The sequence below is a fragment of the Mesoplodon bidens genome (genome assembly GCF_964165515.1).
Source record: "Mesoplodon bidens genome assembly, contig: HAP1_SCAFFOLD_574, whole genome shotgun sequence".
NCBI lineage: Eukaryota > Metazoa > Chordata > Mammalia > Artiodactyla > Ziphiidae > Mesoplodon > Mesoplodon bidens.
In genome coordinates this window covers 58,615-77,157 of record NW_027672205.1, presented here as the reverse complement: position 1 = coordinate 77,157, position 18,543 = coordinate 58,615, and the positions used below count along the sequence as shown (strand labels likewise).

The 18,543-nt window shown below is 40.6% G+C and overlaps 1 protein-coding gene across 1 annotated transcript in view; it reads right to left on the bottom strand.

The window, feature by feature from the left end:
* Nucleotides 1–8,995: 8,995 nt before the first annotated feature.
* Nucleotides 8,996–18,543, bottom strand: part of LOC308610478 (putative helicase senataxin) — a 61,535-nt gene continuing 51,987 nt past the window's right edge. Inside the window, exons 21-24 of the mRNA XM_081259602.1 lie at nucleotides 18,038–18,202; nucleotides 14,481–14,579; nucleotides 13,791–13,878; nucleotides 8,996–9,784 (exon numbers count right to left, since the gene is read on the bottom strand). Coding sequence (XP_081115728.1) covers nucleotides 9,035–9,784; nucleotides 13,791–13,878; nucleotides 14,481–14,579; nucleotides 18,038–18,202 — 1,102 coding nt within the window. The 3' untranslated portion in view covers nucleotides 8,996–9,034. The remainder of the gene's footprint in view (nucleotides 9,785–13,790; nucleotides 13,879–14,480; nucleotides 14,580–18,037; nucleotides 18,203–18,543) is intronic.

The window sequence follows — 18,543 nt, the reverse complement described above, 5'->3', positions numbered from 1 at the left end:
GAGAAGAAAAAGATCTACAAAAACAAATACAAAATAATTAAGAAGTGGGAAGGGGAACATACATATTGATAATTACTTTAAAGGTAAATGGGTTAAATGCTCCGACCAAAAGACACAGACGAGCTGAATGGATACAAATCCAAGACCCATATATATGCTGTGTACAAGAGACCCACTTCAGACCGAGGGACACATACAGAATGAAAGTGAGGGGATGGAAAATGGTATTCCATGCAAATGGAATTCAAAAGAAAGCTGGGGTAGAAATTCTCATATCAGAAAAAAATAGAATTTAAAATAAAGACTATTACAAGAGACAAAGAAGGACACTACATAATGATCAAGGGATCGATCCAAGAGGAAGATATGACAATTGTAAATATTTATGCACCCAACATAGGGGCACCTCAGTACATAAAACAAATACTAACAGCCATAAAAGGGGAAATCGACAATAACATATTCATAGTAGGGGACTTTAACACCCCACTTTCACCAATGGACAGATCATCCAAAATGAAAATAAATAAGGAAACACAAGCTTTATGTGATACATTAAAAAAGGTGGACCTAATTGATATTTATAGGGCATTCCATCCAAAAACAACAGAATACACATTTTTCTCAAATGCACATGGAACGTTCTCCAAGATAGATCATATCTTGGGTCACAAATCAAGCCTTGGTAAATTTAAGAAAATTGAAACTCTATCAAGTATCTTTTCCGACCACAATGCTATGAGACTAGATAGCAATTTCAGGAAAAGATCTGTAAAAAAATACAAACGCATGGAGGCTAAACACTACACTACTTAATAACGAAGTGATCACTGAAGAAATCAAAGAGGAAATCAAAAAATACCTAGCAACACATGACAATGGAGACATGACGACCAAAAACCTATGGGATGTAGCAAAAGCAGTTCTAAGAGGGAAGTTTATAGCAATACAATCCTACCTTAAGGAACAGGAAACATCTCAAATAAACAACCTAACCTTGCACCTAAAGCAATAAGAGAAAGAAGAACAAAAATCCCCCAAGGTTCGCAGAAGGAAAGAAATCAAAAACATCAGATGAGTAATAAATGAAAAAGAAATGAAGGAAACAACAGCAAATATCAAGAAAACCAAAAGCTGGTTCTTTGGGAAGATAAACAAAATTGATAAACCATTAGCCAGATTCATCAAGAAAAAAAGGGAGAAGACTCAAATCAATAGAATTAGAAATGAAAAAGGAGAAGTAACAACTGACACTGCAGAAATACAAAAGATCATGAGAGATTGCTACAAGCAACTCTATGCCAATAAATTGGACAATCTGGAAGAAATGGAAAACTTCTTAGAAATGCACAACCTGCCAAGACTGAATCAGGAAGAAATAGAAAATATGAACAGACCAATCACAAGCACTGAAATCGAAACTGTGATTAAACGTCTTCCAACAAACAAAGCCCAAGACGAGACGGCTTCACAGGCGAACTCTATCAAACAACTAGTGAAGAGCTAACACCTATTCTTTTCAAAGTCTTCCAAAATATAGCAGAGGGAGGAACACTCCCAAACACATTTTAGGAGGCCAACATCACCGTGATACCAAAACCAGACAAGGATGTCACAAAGAAAGAAAACTACAGGCCAATGTCACTGATGAACATAGATGCAAAAATCCTCCACAAAATACTAGCAAAGAGAATGCAACAGCACATTAAAAGGATTCATTTAACCATTGATAAACAATGACATAGTTAATGACTATGCCTTGCATATTTTAGGTAAATATTAATACAGTGAACAAGGGAGTGCAAATATCTCAGTAAAGTAACTAATTTCATTTCCTTCAAATATGTATATTCAGAAATGGAATTGCTAGGTTATATGGTGGTACTGTTTTTACTATTTTGAGGAACATCCAAATTATTTTCCATAGTGGTTGTACTAAGTTACATTCCCACCAACAGTCTGTAAGTGTTCTCTTTTTTTCTACATGCTTGACTACACTTTTATGTCTTGTCTTTTTCATAATGACCACTATAAAATGTGTGAGTCGATATCTTTTGGTGGTTTTATGTTGCATTTCTCTTACTAGTACAGAACTTGAGCAAATTTTCATGTGTCTGTTGGTCATTCATAGGTCTCCTATGAGAGGAATATATCTGCTAAAGTGTTCAGCCAACTTTTTAATTAGATTATTCAGCTTTTGTTTTAATTGTGTCCTTTTATGTTTGGACATTAGTCCCTTAGCTGTCATGTAGTTGGCAAATCTTTTCTCCCATTCCATAGAATTCCTATGCTTCCTGTTCCATTGCCTCTTTACTCTGTTCAAATATACGCACACACACACACATATATACACGTATACAGAAAAAAAAACTATAACCCCCACCTAACCATAACATTGTGGACAGTTCCCAGCTACCGGGATCTATTTACATCTGGCGCTGAAACTCTGCCCCAGAGAGGTGGGTGTAATTCCAACATCGCTAGGACCACAGGATGTGTCTCTAGACCCCTAACTACCTTAGATTGCTAGGTAAGGAGTACTCCAATCAAGGCACTTATGTTACTAAGAATGGAACCCACAAAGTCTAGCTCCTGTGACCAAGGGGTTTACTGGTGGGATAAGGGGATTATGATGCAAAGGGCGGGGCTCCAATCAGTCCCCATCTGGCATGCAGTCCTCCTGGCTTGCTTCCTGGGGAAGGGAGCATCTGACCGTGCTGCTGTCTGGAGCTCTCATGTCACAGCCTCAAGCCCAGAAACATCCACGTCTGGGTGCTCTGGAGTGCCTTCCTGTCCTGTGTCCCTACGTGACAAAGGTCTGAGCACTGCCTGGGAAAACTCTTCTACGTGGGTACCAGAGGAATGTGACAGGAAAAGCAGTAACAACCCCAAAGTCCATCAGAGTAGAACGGGCTAACTGGGGTGTGTTCCTAAAATGGAATACTACCCTCCACCCAAAAAGAGTGGATAACGGCTAGTCATCTCAGAAATATAAGGATGAGGGGGAGAAAAGTCAGCTCCAGAATACCCATTGTATATAACACATAAACTTCAAAATTAAGTAAATATAATTTGGGGGTGTGCAGTGAAACTTTATACAAACTACAGAATTCAGAATTCGGGTTACAACTAGGTGGAAGGGGGTGGTGGGGCGGAGTGTCTGGAAGAAACATGGAGTGACCTTTCCAGGTGTCAGCAGTGCCGTTACTTACGATGGGGTGGGGGGTACATGAGTGTCTATTTTATTATGTCTTTCCTTTTACATCACTCTTATATACACTCTGATGTGTATGATTTATTTCACAAAAGTTTTAAGAGCCAGGTCTGTGCCAATCAGTGGTCTGAGAATCACTGTGGACATACACCATTCCCAGGTCACATATTTGTTTTTTAACTTGCTTGGGATGCCAACCTTAATTCACGCAGGAAGATAAAAACTTCCCTTAGTGGCTGCTTTCTAACTTTGTAAAGACTGAAAATTAAACCTGAGATGATGTAGTAAATTAAAACGATAGTGATGTTTTTAGATCAAATTGTATGTGTTAAAGTGTGTTTGATGGCTCGTTTTTAACATTGAAGAGAATTTGGCATATTCATCTCAGATTAGTTTTGTTATTTCAATTAGAAACCTACTAAATAACTCAGTTTAGGTTTAAATGGAAAATTTAAGAACATTGTTATTAAATGATATTTTTTTGTTTTATTATTATTTTTTTTTTGATGTGAGGAAAAGAAACCTCAGGTTTTCTGGTTTCTTTTTTTATATTTTGAATTTTATTTTACTTTTTTATACAGCAGGTTCTTATTAGTTATCCATTTTATACATATTAGTGTACGTATGTAAATGGTATTTTTAAAAGAACTAGAGATTCACCGTGTTTATGAGTTTATTAGATTCACTAGATCAGGTTAAATACTAGAAGAGGTGGCAATTAAAGGGCTTAAAAAGAAAATTAGGGAACAGTTCTCAGAGCTTTCTGAGATGCTCTTCCTGGGTTAGAATCCTCAAATTCGGCTCAAATAAAATTTTCCAATTTTTTCTTTAAAAAAGTTTAATTTAAAAAAATAAAAGATTTAATTTATAAATGCACTTAAAAAAACAGTGATGCCCTTATGCCTTTTTATGGCAGTAGACTATAAAAAAAAGATCAGAATTAACTATTTCAGATACTTGCAATGACCAGGGTGGGTATTTGGTAAAGGAAGCAGCAGCAATGTTTTGTAGTTTTCTGGAGGACCAGGGAAAGAGGCCCGTGTGAGCGGGGACTGTGGGAAAATCCTCATAGAAAACCCATCCCTCTGACCAGAGGAACCCAAATAAGAGGTCCCTGTGACCTGAATGGTGGCAGTGTGGTTTTTGTTTTGTGTTTTGTTTTTAATAATTTTTATGGGAGTATAGTTGATTTTAAATGTTGTGTTAGTTTTTGCTGTACAGCAAAACAAATCAGTTATACATACACATATATCCATTATTTTTTAGATTCTTTTCCCATAGAGGCCGTTACAGACTAACAAGAAGCGTTCCCTGTGCTATACAGTAGGTCCTTACTAGTTACCTATTTTATACATAGTAGTGTGTACATGTCAATCCCAATCTCCCAATTTATCCCTCCCCCTCCCCTTCCCACCGGTAACCATGTTTGTTTTCTACATCTGTGACTCTATTTCTGTTTTGTAAATAAGTTCATTGGTACCATTTTTTTAGATTCCACATATAAGTGACATCATATGATATTTGTCTCTGACTTACTTCACTCAGTATGACCATCTCTAGGTCCACGCATGTTGCTGCAAATGGCATTATTTTGTTCTTTTTTATGGCCGAGTAATATCCCATTGTATATATGTACCACCTCTTCTTTATCCATTCCTCTGGGGATGGACATTTAGGTTGCTTGGCTATCGTAAATAGTGCTGCAATAAACATCAGGGTGCATGTATCTTTTCAAATTATGGTTTTCTCTGGATATATTCCCAGACCTCCTTCCCCAGCCCCACTCTGCAGCCCTTGGGAATCTCCTTCTGAACAAAAGCAGAGATGGCCAGCTGGTTTTTGGTGGTGGGCCTCGCCCCACTCAGGGCCCGTGGGGGGACCATTACTGAGGAAGGCAGACGTGACCCCGATGGGCCCCAAGGCTGCTCCCCCTCCCTCCTGAACCCTTAGGAGCCAGGCCGCAAGGCTGGCCACTCGACGGAAACACCTGAGAGTGAGTTTAAGCTTAAGTTTAAAAAAGGAAAAGGTGACAAGTACTTGCCCCCAGACCCATGAAATCAGGAATTCTACAGTAGGGCCCGGGAGTGGGAATTTTTCTGAAGTTCCCCCAGGTGACTCCAAAGTGCACCTCCCAGGCTGAAAACTACTAACAATTTGATTTGCAGCAATACTCCTTAGACCAAAGGCAACAGTGTCCACCAGCACGGCTGGGCCCAAGCTCTAACAAAGAGAGCACAAAGGCAGCTCCTGTGGTTCCGAGCACCTTCCAACTGCAGACACCATTTATGCCATTTGACTTGGCAAATGCCTTCTGTACAGCAGGACAGGGTGACGATAACTCAGTTCCTTTCAGAGTCATGGAGGGATCCCCTGTGTACAGAACCAGCCTTCACGGTGCTGCAGAACATTGGAAATTCTATTTAAGCTGAAGCTAAATTTTAGTTTCCTCCCTGAATTATTTATTCCTCAAAAAATAAATGGTGAACCCCAGGAGATGGTGGTGACAGCGCGTGTTGGTCAGGAGGGACTTTAAAAATCACTGCTCCAGCTGCTGCAGTAACAAATTCCACAAATAAAATGGCCATCGCAGAGCGCTCACCTCCCATCAGGTCACTTGGCAAGCTGATCTCGCCCCAGAACACGTATGTCACTTTACGCTCGTGGGTGGTTGGTGCCTCCATCCGGAATGAGTGGGAGGCACAGCGAAGCTGATGGTGCCCATGTCCTGGCGGAGCACAGCACATCTGACTGCACCCCCTGAAGCCACTGCTTTTATAACACGAGTTGTACTTTTGTAACCAGCAGTGGTGACCCCCAACTTGGCCATCTATTCCCTGCGCCCCCATTGGCGCCCCGGGAGCTCCTTTCGTGGGTCACTGTTCATCCATCCCTCCTCTCTCACCCGCTCCCCAATCTTAGCCTGGAGGTGAGCGTGCGTTTCTGGACCAAACGTCAACGTGTAACTGACACCACAACTAGCCACAGTGCACCCTGCAACCTTACGGGTAAGATTCCAAGAACAGCTGAGAAGCAAGGAGAGCTGGGGTTGTGGACTGGATGAGAAACCTGAATAAAACAAATCCCCACCAGATAATTGTGGCATAAAATAAATCTAATGGCAGACTAAATGGAGTATCTGGGAAGTACCTTGAACCTTCATTCAAAAACACATAACTCCTAAACCACGTCAGTTTTCTTGTTTCCACTTTTAATTCTGCCATTTTCCCTTAATGTTCAGGTTTTAACAAAGACAACAGGGCTATTGCTTGCCAAATCCCAGCTAGGAATTCAGAGCACAGAACAAATCAAAACTACAGCAAAAAAATTATCAATCTGTACAACTAACTTTAGAAAATAGTTTAGTACAATTTTGTTGTAAAACTCATTTACAGGAGGTTAATCACATGTACTTATCAAATTTCCTCCTGATAATACATGAAAACAAAAACTCAATAAACTATGCATAGTAAATCCAAAGCAAATTATATACAAAGAAGCAAAACAAATTTTTAAGTACAATATATGCATGTTCAAAGAACTAAGACTGAAAGAAGGCCACTTTCTTTAACGCCAGGGCAAGGACGAAACTAACAGCTGCATTTTTCACCTGCAGTAAGGTTAACCACCAATCAACAACACTGCTATGACAGCCACATCAGGAAAGGCCACACTGTACATATGAAATGCTTCATGCAAATACATACATCAACAGGAACCACCAATCGATTCCAATGCAATGTCAGGTATGACTGTTTCCTGCTGGGAGAGGCTGTCAGGACACAGGCTTGCTCATTACCAGAGATGATGCACTAATTCTCACGTTGCCAGACCAGGTGGAAGGTGGACCAAAAGTGAACACAACGTGTGAGAACAGGCACCAAACTTAACTGGAAATAACATCGTTTGGGTGGGGCAGCAAAGTACGTACGGTGGGGAGCACTTACTTCACGTGTTGTGTGAGCGGAGTGGGAGAAGTTCCTGACCCAAGCTCTTTCCAGCATGCCTCTTCTCTAAGCTTACAGGTTTTAGATTCTCTACATTGTCACTACAAGTGTCTGCTAAATGAAGCATTTTACCAAGATAGCAGGAAAGTAAACTTAAAGAAACAATGAGCTTTCTTGCCAAAGGCCAGGCAGGAAGCTTACGAAGCCCCTACCCAGAGTGGGGCTCAGCCCGCCTCTGTCAACAGGGAGCAGGGGCTAACTGTGGGGACAGAGCACGTGCTCCCCGAGTGACAGGAGTGTTCAATCCCATCAGCAGAGGTCTGGAAACCAGAGGGAGGGACAAGGGTAACAAAGAAGTAGCATGCTTAAACCTTTGGCAACCAAATGTTTTTTTTTGAAAGCTCTTAATAACCTGCTTCAGTAGAATTCCTGATGAACACAAAGCCCTTTTTGCTTAAAAAGCAGATGACTGAAAAAGTTTCAAATGGTGCACATTCGTCTTCAGGAATGCATGCTTTCTCCCCAAAATTAACTAGGGCTGCAAAGCATTCACTACAAACCGCTAGTTCAAACAATGGTCAACTGTTACTAACACAGATTCTCAGTCTGTGATACCTCAACATCAGTGTGTGTGCGCTTGGAAAACTGGACTTTGACATTAGGCAGCCCTGCCCTCCATCAAGTCTCTCAAATCACCACCCACCATGGCCACCTCCTTTCACAGAAGCACAACCCCTCTAACCAGATCTTCCACCACAGCGGTGTATTTGTGTCAACTTACGATGGTTTCCAAAGATGACAGGCAATCTGTCAACTCTCTCCCTGTTCTCAACTCCCAAGCATTTGCACTCCTCTCCCATCCTTCGCTTTTTAGAGGATGTTTCTCTCCTGCCTAAAATATTGTATCTGGTCTGCCCTAACTGGTTCTCAAGCTGCCTGGTGACCAGTATCCCTTGGGAAGATGTTAAACATCCAGATTTTCATGAGTTGGATTCTCTTGGTGATCCCCAGGCTTCCACAAGCCACCCCAGCACTGCTCCAATACTTGGCAACCACTGGATTTGTAACCCACCAGTTGCAGGAAATTCACAATATGCTGGGGGGATCTGAATGACATTTCAAGAATTATTCTTTCATTTCACATTCTTCTATCTCACGAAGAATGAGAATTTTAGCTAGAGAACTACGTGCTGACTACAATGGGCAGACAAACTCATCACAGAAATGTAACATCCTGTGCCAAGGTGCCTCGTCTAAAAAGGTGCAGGAGTGGAACTTCACCTAACAGAGCTCTGCTTCCCAGGGTCTTGCCCAGGACACTCCAGTTGGTTTAACAGGACTCTGACCCAACGCATTGACTCACTTCTCTCAGGCCACCTGGGCTGTTAAAAACGTCTGTTTGCTACAACAATCTCTGAAAGGAACTGCCCTGCTCCCATCTTTTTTTTTTTTAAATATAAGGTTGGTTCCGTTGAAAATGATTAACATTTTAAGCAGGGGAAAGAAAAGCTGTCTACCAGATTAAATTTTAAGAGGATTCTGTTATTTGCTATACAAATATACATTCCAACTTTTACAGCATCCTCTTAAAATCCTCCAGTCTGACCTTTCCTACAGAAGAACAAGAGATCAACATTTTAAGTCTTCGACTTCGAGGACATTATTACTGATACACAAATGCCTTCTGAAAGCTTTTGCAACTGACAAAATGTACTGAAGATGACCAAGAGGCCCATGTGTTAGGATACATTTTCTGTTTTCCAACAGCACACAAACCCCTTTAAGGAAAAAAAAATAATCTTATCTGGACAGTCCTACTAGCTGGTCATCTGAAATGTGCAGTAATGCTTGTGGCTGACAGTCTCATTTGGCTCCACTACAAAAGCTTCCTCTTCTTCAAGCTACTGTCCTCCTCCTCCAGTCCCCTCTCGTCCCAGCCTGAGTTCCTCTTTGTGTGGTGGCTCAGAGAGCCACGCCTCTCCTGATCCCCCTTGGTGAAGGCCCTGGTCTCCCTCCTGTGGCTGAGTGCCTCCCCTTCCTGGGCACATCTCTCACTCGTGGAAGTATTGGTACTAGCAGCTGGAGGATCACACTGCATATGAGGTCTGTGGTTGTTCACAGCAGCTCCCTTGGCGGGGGCCTGCTGCCTGATACTGGTCACATCCTGGTGACTTCCGGGGGAGCCTGGCTCTCCAGAGGGAGGCGTTGCTCCAGGATACTGGGGGCTCGAGGGCTGCAGCTCACAGAGGCACTTCCCTTTGGCTTCACAGCCCAAGCCCATCCTCCTAAGCAGTCGTGGGTCCCGAAGCCAGTCCTGAAGGGGTGGCCTTTCAGGGTCCTTTGCAGTAACAGTGACAGTGGCTTCTTTGGACTCAGAGGGTGAGGGGTACAGGGAAGAAGCAAGAGACATCTTGGCAAATTCACTGTCTAGCTTGTTGCTGGGCACTCTGCCCTGGGGTCTGGACACCTCTGGGGTGATAGCAGGAGGGTGAGTCAGACTTCTCTGCAGTACGGGCCTGCGTTTCAGAATCTTCATTGCATCGTGTCTATAGTTTTTGTTGCAAGTCTTAATAATGGCACCACGCTTCTGCGCATCCTGAATCAGGTGGTTCCAATGCTGGTTTTCCTTGAAACAAAGAGAAGGAAGAAAATTACATCCCAAAGAAACACTCATATGCTTGGGAAGCAGAGGTTCCAGCTTTCACTTCTGAACAAATAGTAAGTATACTTTCGTGAACAGATTCTCAAGAATCCATTACTTTTCAGACAAGGCTGAAAGGAAAAATAAGGTCGAATACAAAACTATAAAGCCATGCTGCTAGAACAGAACACTGGGAACCACCTCTAAGAAAGTACTTCCATCATTTTACCACTGATACTCAGGCCACGTGGTGAATTAGCTGTCATGCAAATCTGTACCAACTGCCGGTAGCCTCATGTAGCTCTTTAATCTTCAATTAAATAAAATTAAAAATTCATTTCCTCAGTTGCACCAGCCACATTTCAAGTGCTCAGCAGACACATGTGACTAGGGTTAGTATCCTGGACAACACAGACACAGAAGGGCTCCGTCATCCCACCAAGTTCCCTTTGACACTGCTGACCCTAGAGTCTTGCCTGTCTCCGGCCAAGGCTAACATTCTGGAAGAGGAAGGCTTGGTTTCAGAAAGCTCTAACTCTTGAGTGCATGCTGACTGTTCTAGAAAGAGGACCACAGCTTGCATCAAATTCCCAAAGGCTTCCCAAACTCCCAAGGGCTAAACCATCTTAATCTGCTGAGATAACTATTCCAAAGATGTCGTCTCACTTGTGTCTCTTTTCTAGAAGAGCTTAAATTATGAAAAGCACATCTAAACGGAAAAACAAAACAAAAACCCAACTCACGCATCTCTCCTCTCTTCCTTTTAGAGTTTCCTCAGCAATAAATTGCTTCTTTACAACCATCAGAACTTGGGCCTCTTTAGACAGAAGAAAGAGAGAGTATGAGGGAGGAAAAAAAGACAGAGACTGAAGGAAAGAGAAGGAAAGGATAGCTCCCCTCATGGGGGCTCCTGCACTATTCATGAAGGTGGGTAAGGGTATAGCAGTGAAGCTGCATACATAGTACTGACCTGCTGTGTGACCTTGGTCAAATCACTTGACCTCTCTGAGCCTGTTTCCTCACTGTAAGGTATGAATAGTATTTTATTTAAATGACTCTAAAATGTGCATTGAAATAAAATAAAATAAATAAAATGCACTTTATTTTCACATTTTACCATTTCTGACTTTAGGGTGCCTCTAGGCCAGACAGCAGTTTCCATGTATGTAATCCTGGAGGAATTCATGGCTGGGCGACTACAACCTCTTGACTTTTAGTCAACAAACCACTTCTACAAAGAATGAGTCCTGGCTCTTGCCTGAAAAATCTTTCCACAGACATCCTCTGATAAGACAAGAAAGTACCAGCACTACAACTTGGAGAATGGAGATCAGAAGTTGGAAAAAACCCCGGGACCACAGTGGGGCCCTCTCATGACACGCCTCTGACTGCACAGGGAATGGTTCGAGCGTCAGCAAGGGTACATGGGATGGTGAATGGGGACGACCAGAGTGTTAGTCTGAGAGTGAGATGCTTTCAGGGGTATCTTAGTCTACCTATTTTGCTGTTTTTCCTAGGTATGAACAAGAGTGGTATGACACTGGGTTGGCCAAAAAGTTCATTCAGATGCTACAGAAAAAAAAACAAATGAACCTTCTGGCCAACCCAAAAAAATCTGTCTAAAGTCTAAAAGAGTTCTTTCAGTCACTATAAGACAAAAATTCTAAGTGAAAATAAAGTGTCACAGTTCAATAGTGGAGCATAAAATAATGACGCACATTATATAACTATTGGCTTCTTGGATTTGATAAACTATGGTGGCAATGCAGACCTCACAGGGCCTTTTAAAGTAAGTCACGTAAATCAAGTGCACGGTACGGTGACCGCATGCATCAGGAAGGTGCATGTAAGCAGTACCAGGCTCAGATCTCCCTGACTCAGGAGAGCTCTTGAGAGTCCTACCCTGTGGCTGGAAAGCAGATGTAAAGCAGATGGCCTTGCTGCTATTTCTGCCAATTCTACTGCACCTAAACTTGCTGTTTAATCCAATCCCTAGATCACAAAAACAGTTCTGAGAAGGGGCTATTAGTCTTGATTTCTCAGAGGAAACCGAGTGCCTTAATCACTGATTCTATCTCCATAAGGGAAACTGGGCTGAAAAACCAAAAAAAAAAAAAAAAAAAAAAAAGAGGCTCGGGAAGGGGGAAGCCCAAGGACAAATACGCAAGTTGGATTGCGAAGTCCAAATGATAAAGTGGAAGTTTTTCTACTCTGTTCTGTCAGTCTCTTTTTGTCACACTGGCTTCCCAGAGTGAAGATAATAACGTCTATACTGCAGCTAGACGTCAGTGGTCTTCAAATCTGCGTGACGGTGACTCTGGGGCTCACAGAGACTTACTCGGGGGGATGTGAGCACGTTTTCTGGGAATCAATTTCCAAACCTCAGCTTCCAAACCCCAGTTCCCTATGTCCTCCTGGGGCTTTTCTGCCCTTCCACTCCATCCTTCACAACCACAAGTCTCACCTGTCCCAAATCTGACCACAGGGCACACAGCTAGGGGAGGTAAACACGCCTGGGTGTCAAATAGAGGGGGTGGTAAACAGAGGGGTGCCCATGAAGGCTCCTGCAATCAGGGCATCTAAGAGACACAACTCTATAAACATTTTACTTTTCGGGTTTGAACATTATCAAAATTCAACTGTGTGAAAAGAGTAATTGTTAATATGTTACTCAACTGACAAGATATCATTTGTTAATACTCAGATCCTTATGGTCACAGGAAAAATATATTTTTTTAAAAAAACTCTTCGAGGTAACTATACATTCATAGGAAGTTACCAAAACAGTCCAGAGGTTCCACACACCCTTCACACAGTTTCCCCAAATCGTTATGAAAACCAATTCTTTAAATTTTCAAATTTACATGTAAAGTTTTTGTGGCAGAAAAGCCTAATAGTCATATTAACAGAAAGCCTTTTAATTATGAAAATATATAAACTACCCCCACTGAATTTTATCCTAAACAGTATAAATGGCAATTCAATTTTAAAGAGCAGAAAGAATAGCACTGCTCTCTATTCCACTGGATATATTTAAGAGTGGCATAATGGATTTATTTTTAATAGCTTTCTTTTAAAATGTCAAATATTTACAATACATTAGAAACAAAATCTTTATCAACACTTAACGATGAAACATTTTCAATATAAACTTAAAAGCGGAGGATACACAGCTTTTAAACATTCTTTCAAGGGGGTACACAAACAACAAAGGTTGAAGACCACAAATCTAGGTAAGAGCTGAATGAGAAAGACTGTATTTGGGCGCCCTCTGGTGGAACTAACCAAAACAGGGGAAAATCCTACTGAGTTGGCACCTCTCCTGAGATAAAACAATGACTCTGTTAAATACAGAAATTAGAGAAACTGAGTTATTACACCTAATGAGGCAGGCAAATACATGCTTTATCTAGCTGTGGTTCACCAAATTAAGCTGTACTATTACTATTTGTCGACTACACATGTAAACTTGCCCCTCCTTCTACAGGAGTATCTGTACGCATGGATGAGCTCTGATGCCACTCACCCCTCAAGGGAAACAGCAAGCAGTGCTGCTCTAAGTGCCAAGACAGAAATGAAGATCCAAGCACTTTCCTGCAAATTCCCCCTCTCTCTGGCATTAAGCTAGGCTAATAGCCACATTTACTGAGTGTTTACTAAGTGCTAACCAATCTTCTAGCACTTTACATATATGGGTTTACATGTCTTCTTAACAATTCTACGATGTAGATACAATTTTTTTAAAGCTCATCTTGAGAGTACACTACGGATACCTGGGTCTTGGGCTAAGAAAGGGTGAGCGGTTTAGGCATTATAAAAGCTCCCAGGAAGAAGCTGCTGGAGGACAAAACAACCAGTGGGAAGAGGCTCATTATTGTTTGTAGCCTCAAAATCATTTCCACTTTGATGAAAAATAAAAACAAAACCTCAACCCGGTATCAGTCATCATGAGCAAACTCTGGAGTTCCCCGGTCCTCTAGAATGTACCTACCATCAGGGTCCTCAAATGTCCCAGGATGAAGAGGCTGTACTTGGCTCGTGTGATGGTGACATTCAATCTCTGCAAACTTGCCAGAAACCTAAGCAATAGAAGGAAAAAAAAGAGTTACTTCTTTCTTCAGAAAGACTCGGCATGTCAGTGTAGGTGAGACACAGGCATTTCAGACAGCTTTTCTTGGGCTCCTGCTTTAAGCTCGTGGTGCAGGACCCGACACAGAAGCAATCCCATTAAGGACAGCAAACAAACAAGAGGCCCAGTGCTTTCCTTCAAAGTGATGCATCTGTCTGTCGATTTCCTATTTTGACTTGGATGAGATATTGGAAATTTTAATGGTATGATTTTTAAGCCTTCAAAGATCCTAAAAATATGATAGTAGATCAATTATGACACATACCATGGAGAGGAGCATGCCCCTGCAAAATATACTGGATTCAATAATCTGTTTCACTCTTATCAAGTGAAACAACAGATTCACACTGTGACATGGGTTAATACACAAGGTACCAAGAGAAGCAGACCTAACAGTGGATCAACTTCACAACTTAAAAAAGAAACCTTCATGATATTACTCAATTTTTTATATAAGAAAATAGAGCAAATGATGGTATTCTCTAACAGTGATTAAAAAGATCTAACTCTGGATCATAAACAAGCAAAGAATCAATGATGACAGTTACCCACCCAATTGAGCCTTGCATGGCATTTGCTCTGACACATGTAACAATAATACAGTCTTTCTCACGACCCTGGAAGGCATCCACGGTATCTACTTCTGCTGGCCTATTTACGAAGAGAGAAACATATTTGCTGAAAAAAGATAATTATTAAATATACATATTTATACAGTAGTATTTCTTACTTTTGTAGTGCTATCTTTTAAAACTGGAGTAGAATTCACATAACACAGAATTCACCATTTTAAAGCACACCATTTGGTGGTGTTGAGTCCATTCACTACAGTGTGCAGTCATCACCGCTATCTAATTTCATAGCATGTCCATCACCCAGGAGAGAAGCCCTGTGCCTATCAGCCATCAGTCTCTATCTCCCCCTCCCCAGGCCCTGGCAACCACTAATCTACTGTCTGTCTCTATGGACTTTTCTACATGGGAAATTTCATATAAATGGAATCATAAAATATGGGACCTTTTGTGTTGGGCTTCCTTCACCTAGCATAATGTTTTCAAGGTTCATCCGTGTCGTAGACTGGTAACAGTACTTCATTCCTTCCACGACTGACTATTCGCTTGTACAGATACACAATTTACTTCTTACCTATGTACCATTTTGGGACATTTGGGTTGTTTCCACTTTTTGACTATCATGAATAATGCTGCTACGAACATTCATGTACAAGCTTTTGTGTGAACCCTTTCTCAATTCTTTCAGGTATGTACCTAGGAGTGGAATTGCTGGGTCACGTGGTAATTCTATGTTCAACTTTAGGAGGAACTGCCAAACTGTTTTCTGCAGTTTCTCATCAGCAATGTGTAAGTATTCTAATTTCTCCACATCCCTTCCAAAACTTGTTATTGTTTTTTTTTTTTTTTTTTTGTAATGATAGTCATCTTGGTGGGTGTGAAATGATATCTCCTCACTGTGGTTTTGATCTGCATTTCCCTCATGACAAATGATGTGGAGCAGCTTTTCATGTGCCTGTTGGATTTCTGTTTATCTTCTTTTGAGAAATGCTCTTCACATCCGTTGCCCGCTTAAAAAGTTAGATTATCATTTTATTAAGTTGTATGAGTTCTTTATATATGCTGGATATGACTTGTCAGATAAATATTTTGCAAGTATTTTCTCCCACTCTGTGTGTTGTCTTTTCACTCTTTTGATAGTGTGTCCTTTGAAACACATAAGTTTTTAATTTTTATGAAGGCCAATTTACTTCTCCTTTGGTTACTGGTGCCTGGGTATCATATCTAAGAATCTGTTGCCTAATCTGAGGTCATATAAATTTACCTTTGTTTCCTTGTAAGTTTTATAGTTTTGTCTCTTAGACTCAGAGCACTCATTCATTTTGAGTTAATTACTCTATACAGTGTGAGACAGGGGTCTAAATTCATTCTTTTGCGGGTGGATATCCAGTTATTCCAGCACCATTTGTTGAAAAACTATTATTTCCCCAATGAGTAGGCTTGGCACCCTTGTTGAGTATCAACTGGCCATGAATGTATGGACTGATTTCTGGAATCTCACTTCTATTCTATTGGTCTATATATGTCTACCCTTATGACAGTACCAGTGTTGATAGCTTTGTAGTAAATTTTGAAAGAGGGAAGTGTGAGCCCTCCAACACTGTTCTCTGTCAAGCTATTTAGGGTCTCTTGCACTTCCATGTGAATTTTAGAATAAGCTTGTCCATTTCTGTAAAAGAAGGTAGCTGGAATTTTGACAGAGGTAACAATGAATCTGTAGATCAACCTGGGGAATGGTGCCATCTTAACAATATTAAGTCTTCCGATCCATGGACATGAAATGTCTTTACATTTATCTAGTACTTTAAATTCTTTCAACAACGTTTTGTCCTTCTGTGTATGAGCTCACACTTCTTTGGTTACATTTACTCCGAAGTATTTTGTTCTTTATGATGCTAGTGTAAATGGAATTTTAAGAAATTTCCCTTTTCAGACTTCTCTAGAGTGTAAAGAAATACAACTGATTTTTGTATACTGATCTTGTACCTTACAACTCTGCTGAACTTGTTTATAAGGACCAGTAGTTTGCATAGATTTTTTTAGGTTTTTCTAGATGTAAGAGTATGCCGTTTGTTTTTTGTTGTTATTGTTGTTAGCTTTTTGCGTGTGTTTTTTTGTTTGTTTGTTTGTTTTTGGATTTTTTGTGGCCACACAGCATGCAGGATCTTAGTTCCCTGACCAGGGATCAAACCCATGCCCCCTGCGGTGGAAGCATGGTGCCTTAACCACTGGACCACCAGGCAAGTCCCAGATTATGCCATTTGTTAAGAGACACTTTTACTTCTTCTTTTCCAATATGGATGCCATTTATTTCCTTTTCTTGCTTAATTGCTCTGCATAGAACTTCTAATACAGTGCTGCACAGAAGTAGTGCAAGTAGAGAGAGTAGAGAGTGGCATCCTTCCTCATCATAGGGGGAAAGCTTTCAATCTTAGCATCAAGTATGATGTGTTAGCTGTGGGTTTTTCATAGATGCTCTTTATTAGGTTGAGGAAGTTCCCTTCTCTTCCTAGTTTGTTGAGTATCTTTATCATGAAAGGTTACTGCATTCAGTCACATGTCTTTTCCACATTTATTCAGATGATCACCATCATGTGGGGTTTCCCCCTTTAATACGGTATATCACACTGACTGATTTTCATATGTTGAACCAACCTTGCATTCCTGAGATAAATTCCACTTGGCTGTGGTAAATAATCCTTTTAATATGCTGCTGAGTTCAGCTGCCATTATTTTGTTGAGAACTTCTGCATCCATATTCATAAAGGATATTGGTCCATAGTTTTCTTTTCTGGTGATGTCTCCATGGCTTTGGTATCAGGGTAATAATGGCCCCATAAAATGAGTTAGAAAGTGTTCCCTTCTATTTTTTGGAAGCATTTGCATAGGACAGGTGCTAATTCTTAATGTTGGACAGAATTCACCTGTGAAGCCTGATCCTCTGTTTTTCTCTGTTGGAAAGTGATTACTAACTCACTCTTTTTACATTTAATAGGTCTATCCAAAGTTTCTGGCTTTTCCTAGAGTCAATTTTGGTACTTTGTGTGCTTCTAGGTGCAGAAACTTTTGAGTTAATGGATTTCTAATATTTAATTTTTTTATTTTACTGTTGAGGTATAAAGGAGACAAAAACATGATCTTCACCCTATACATGAAGGCACTAAAAGGGTTAAATAATTTATTGTAAGGGAAAATGTGAATACATGATTCTCAGTAGAGTTAGAATTCAGATAACAAGTCATCCAACTAAAGGTAAAGGCCTGAAGAATTTCTCAGTCACTTCCATTGTCAAGTGTAACGGTGATGACATTTGAACTGGCAGGAGGCACTCCATCTGCAGGGGCGACACGTGTAACCACACTCCCTCCCAGCACAAGTCTATGGAGCCAGGGTCCTAGTCTCCTTGTTCTATACTACCAGGGTCTAAGACCACTCCCTAGAGTTAAGTTTCCTTTGCTTCTTTCCTTCTATCCCCTCTTTCTTCTTTTTAATTCAACAGAAAAACTCAAAATCTCTGTAAAAATAGAGATGCCTCACCCTTTTCTATCAAACTCTTTGTCCAAATCCTTCTGAATCATCGTCTTCTGAGCCTTGTAATGGGTTATTATGCCAATGTTTCGGAAAGTAACATCCCTTCTTCTGTCTTTCATAAGTTTAATTATTTCCATTACCAGTTTTATTTCTTGAACATTTACATATGAGCTAAATAAGATGAAAACAAAAAAATACAACACATCAAAACTAATAGCAGCCCAATTGCTAAGTTAAGTTCCACTTTGTTTTCCACTACAGTAAAGGGTACATAGGTAGGTTTCATCTTTATTCAGTCAGCAGTGATTCAAAGAGGCTGTTATAATGACCATTAATATTGTACATATGAATAAATATAAAAATAACTGCCCAGTGAAACACAAAGTTGTAGGAGAGAAAAGTGGTTCGAGTTACGTGATGTTAAGGCACCAGTTTCTTCACTTATTAAAACAGGGATAGCCACAGTGAGAACGAAAGTATTCATAATAATAATGAAGATATGACTAATGAAT